At 34.2% G+C, this 5,083-nt stretch overlaps 1 protein-coding gene across 1 annotated transcript; it reads left to right on the top strand.

Moving 5' to 3' along the window:
• Positions 1 to 1,907: 1,907 nt before the first annotated feature.
• LOC110376239 (uncharacterized) lies at positions 1,908 to 4,436 on the top strand. Its single transcript, XM_049845341.2, has 5 exons — positions 1,908 to 2,531; positions 2,731 to 2,931; positions 3,424 to 3,504; positions 3,751 to 3,916; positions 4,273 to 4,436. The coding sequence occupies exons 1-5, from the start codon at positions 1,908 to 1,910 to the stop codon at positions 4,434 to 4,436; spliced, it is 1,236 nt and encodes a 411-aa protein (XP_049701298.2).
• Positions 4,437 to 5,083: the final 647 nt, after the last annotated feature.

Genomic DNA, 5,083 nt, shown 5'->3' with positions numbered 1-5,083 from the left:
TGCGTCACTTGCGTTCTGCGTCACTGTTCATAATTTTCTTATAGGTATTTTATGTTGACTTCGTTTATTATATATCAACACTAGCTATTTTCCCGCGGTTTGACCAGCGTCCCGTGGGAACAACCCATGCTGGGGTAAAATATAGCTTATGTTATTCGAGAAGAGTATAGCTTTCAAACAGAGAAATAATTTTTCAAATCGTTTAAGATACAAAAAAAAAACAAAAAATATTTCCTCTTTATCCACTAGGCCACTCCGACGAACCATATGACTACCATAGTTTCAATAAAAACAAAAATCCTTAAATACAGTATGTCGTTTTTAACTCATTTGAAAATACCTTTATTCCAGTTTACACCTTCGAAAATCTGGTATCAATAAACAAGAGAAGACAAATGTACGTATTATCCGGATTTAACCGGATCTAGGATAACAGGATTTCAGACTTTATGTGAAGCCGGAACTAGTTCATTCACAGTACTTGGTTTCAACACGGATTTGTCCTCTAAAACCATGTTTAGTTCAGATCCAAGTTCGAATAGACACAATGCTTTATCTTTAACTCTATGTTTTTAAATTGGTATGATTATCATACACTTTTTGACTACCTATTAAACAATAATAATACAGCTGTTTTCTTTCATTTTAAGTTATGTTTCCTTTGCTCTTTACGCACTGTCTACATCTCTTTTATTCTCATTTTCCTTTCGCAGGTATGCTGGAAGAGATTTCTTTAGAAATAAGCATTACCTTTGTAAATTCTTTCTTTCCTGTCTTCTTTCTTTATGATGTGTGTACAAAAATTGAAAATAAATAAATAATAACAAATTATTAATCAAAACTTTTACTTTTTTAACTTGATTATGTATCTAATTTAAAAATATTTCAATGTACTTTCCATGGGACGCGGGTGACACCGCGGGGAAAACACCTAAGTAAGTAGTTAACAATAAAAACACCATTAGCAATAATATAGATAAATAAATGGTTTTTAGTTAATTAAAAAGCAAACAAATGCCTAGTCATGCGCGTGCAATTGTTTTGATACAAATGACATTCCGATAATTTCTATTATTAGAAGATGGAATTAATCTTTTACCTTTTAACGCCATTATATTGATTGTATTTCTTCTATTATTTTGTATTACGTTGGTAGACAGAAATAGAATATTAATTTTTGAAAATATTCAATGGAGCATGACTATGGTGTTTTACTTTGGGTTTGGTCAACTATAATATGTAGATAAATAAATAAATAAATTATTATGATGATGATATTAGATTATTATGAAAATTGGTACGACTTTTTTTTACCTTTATTATTTAATCGTGCATAAAAAATTGTTGAACATATTTTTTTTCAGTATTCCACCGCTGGTGTTACATATTTTGAAAAAAAATACCTATTACGACGCTGTAGGAAATATGTGTCGTATATAGCAGAAAACATGACGTGTAAATAATGACACCGCATGTCTGTACAATATTTAGCAATAAAAACTTTAAGTTTGTGTTAAATATCGATCTGGCATTTTATACTCACGTAGGTATACAATGTAGGTATTTCCATAGAATAATTCAATTGATGGTATTATCAATGAAGGCTTACGTATTGAATCGAATATTATTTTTATCATCGACGATAATAATATTACGACAAAAAGAACACGCATATCAAATTATAGTCAAACTGAATGTTACAAGTGAGGACAGTATTATTACAAACACCAAATGAATTGTACATACCGCATGTGAAAAAACATTAATTTGAATAATAACAAACAAATAACCTTTCAAGCAATTAATTTAATAGTGTTAAGTGGTGCCAATATTGACAATACGACTATAAAAAGAATGACAAACAACAACCATGAGATATTAAACGTGAACACGGCAAAGAAGACAGTATGAAAATAACAGTGGCTAATAAAATCATTAAAGATACATTTTACACTATAGCACCAGTAAACTGGCTGCTAAGAATATTCAACTTATCATGTATCTACCGAGAAAATGGAGAATTAAAATCATCGTGGTCGTTAACCAAAAATATAATCTACGTCACTGTTCTAGCTTTCGTCAACGTTCTCTTTTTGATCACCAATTTTGATCGGTGGGACTCCTTCGTGCAAAATTTCTCTTCTCTCACATTCGTTGATGTTATACAATTGACCTACATTATAGGTTATATTGAGTATATCGTTGATTTAGTTTCTATCAACAAGACTGGCAGAGACAACTACTTGAAGTATTTTAAGTCTTTCGACCACATTGATCAGTTGTTAGGCATGAATTCCTATGATGAAATTCGAAGATTGATCTTGAATATTATTTGGATCTCCATGATAATGTTCGTGATTAGTGCCACAATTGATCACATCAGTTGGGCTGATGGTTACCAATCGTCTTCATCCCTTTTGCTCTCGTTGAACAATTTTTATTTTTTCTTGAGTATGCTTACTGCTTTGGATGGGGTTTGTCACATGGTACAGTTAGAATATCGTCTGAAGTCGATGAAAGAACTTCTTGAGGTATGTAGCATATTTAAATTATATTTTTTGCGTTCTTCATAAAACAAGTGCTGCACGAATATGATTAAGCGTAGCCAGACATTTCAATGTGAACAAATCTATTTTGATCTAGCTAGTTTTTCCCAGAAATCCACACTTGGAAATTTGCTATGTTTTGAATATTTAATTGAAATAAAACTACTGGCGCTTAATTTAACAGAGCTACTACAATTGTCCGAACCAAGTAATACCCAATGAGGATGATAAAACTTGGGCTACCAAGACAGATTCTGGAAGGTGTCGGGTAGATTCCTTGAAGACCCTCAACTACAGTCGTTTCACTGAAGTTATTGGCTTCAATAGATGCTACCTTCTTCTGGTGGAACAAGCATACTACTTGAATGGCAAGTATGGTTTACGGGTAAGTAAAGTGAAGATAGGAAGACTAGCTTTTCGTTATGTTAGTACATAAGTCGATGTTTTTGCAGTTTTCTAAAAACCGGCTAAGTCGGAATCTCGCACGAAGGGTTCCGTACCATTATTTAGAAAATGAACAAAAAAATCACGTTTGTTGTATTGGAGCCCCCAAAATATTTATTTTATTCTAGTTTTCATTATTTGTTGTTATAGCAGCAACAGCAGCAAAAATATGTAGGTACATCATCTGTGAAAATGTCAACTCTCTAGCTAGCACGGTTCATGAGATACAGCCTGGTGACAGACAGACGGGCGGACGGACAGAGGAGCGAAAACAATAGGGTCCCGTTTTACCATTTGGGTACGGAGCCCTAAAAACGAATTGTCTTTTAGAACAATTGTGGTTTGTAGAAATTATTAGACCCAAAGACTCATTACTAATAACATCTTACACGTTTTTTAAATGTGACTCATATTGGATACTTTTATTTTGCAGTTTTTAATACTCTGCATTAACTTTCTGGTGAATATGATCAAGTTGTCGAACTTGTTCATCAGATTTACGACTGGTGCAATGGTGAGTCTTTTGTTATTTCATTTCTTAGATAATAAAAGTCAAAAATACTATTTCGAAGACACTGGAAGACAACTTCTGAACGGCAAACAAGAACTGTACCTATTATTGATTACATTTTAGGGAGTGTCACTCTTACTGACTAAAACCCATCATGTTTCTTTTTAAGCCCTTTATGTACTAGGGCCGCGGTAACTCATTCAAATAATCCCGAAGTCTCAATAACCAACGACTTTGATTGACATACAGGTACCCCCAAACGGCAGTTCCCGCTTGCTATCGTTCGCCAGCATGATCAAATTTCTTAACTGGGGAGCAGTTTCGCTCATCATAGTGTACAGATGCGAACAGACGTACAAACAGAGCGACAGGATACTGAACATTATAGACTTGGTGCTGGTCAATAAGAAGAATTGTGAGTATGGGATTATGGGTCTTATTATAATGAGGATAAGGCTGAAGTTGAAATTAGGACGGTTGGAGGTCTAGTAAGTGTTAAAAGTAATGTAGATGAGCGCAAGACAATATTTAAAACTCTTTGCTTCTTTGGAAAGGAAAAATATAAGCTCTTCTTCCTTAGAAGACGTTTAAGTCGACAAAGGAAAATAAAGTGATCAATGAGTAAAGACGTACAAATAAAAAAGTTAAATGCCAGATTGTAGGTATCTTGTAGCTAAGATTTGAAAACCTATGCAAAAATATGCACCCTGCTATTTTGTTCATCTCCCATAACAATAAACCTAATAATGTTTGTTATTTTCTCCATTTCAGCTAACAGCCTGACGACTACCTTAGAACATTTCCGCAACCTCCTCATAACCAGACCGATTAAATTCCATGCAGTCCAATTCTTCACCATCGAGTATACTCTACTGGTTTCTCTTGCTTCCACCATAGTTACGTATTCCATCATCATGCTGCAGAACATGCACTGAACACCAACTTCAATAAACTAACTATCTGTTGATTTGGTTACTGGAGATAGAATTGTGACTTTGCCCTCTTACACAGTTTGACAGAGTTGTCTTTGTATCTGTAGTGAGGAAACCAACCGATAGATAGGTCGAATATTGGGAGCAGTCGTATGAAGATTTTACTCAAGGGCAAATTGCGAATCACATATGAAGCCACGAAGAAAAGGTGATTTGGATACAGTGCATCAAAAAGTGCGGATTTGAATAAACTAGATAATTTGTTTGAATGTACAATATTTTTCATATTTAACCTTATAAATATTGTAAATGCAAAAGTAACTCTGTCTGTGTCTCTAGATAACCTGAAGCCTTTTTTTGAGAATTCATCAAATTACCACAATGTTGCTTCTTAAGGCCTTTATGTACGAGGACCGCGGTAACTCTTTCGAACAATCCCGCAGCCTTGGCAGGCTTTGGCCCTTGTGTGTCGGCCCTGAGAAGGACAAAAGCTACTTTTGATCTGGACGTGGACAGAAGTTCTCTCGGAAAGCGAGTGAAACCGCTGGTGAAAGCCATTTCCCAATATTTGCGATATAAATAATTTATCTGCATATTGATACTTTTGGAACGCTTTAACAATGCTTTTGTTTCATTTTGATTGAATATTT

Source organism: Helicoverpa armigera, chromosome 15 (genome assembly GCF_030705265.1).
Source record: "Helicoverpa armigera isolate CAAS_96S chromosome 15, ASM3070526v1, whole genome shotgun sequence".
In the NCBI taxonomy this organism is placed as follows: domain Eukaryota; kingdom Metazoa; phylum Arthropoda; class Insecta; order Lepidoptera; family Noctuidae; genus Helicoverpa; species Helicoverpa armigera.
This window is presented reverse-complemented; position numbering and strand designations above follow the sequence as displayed.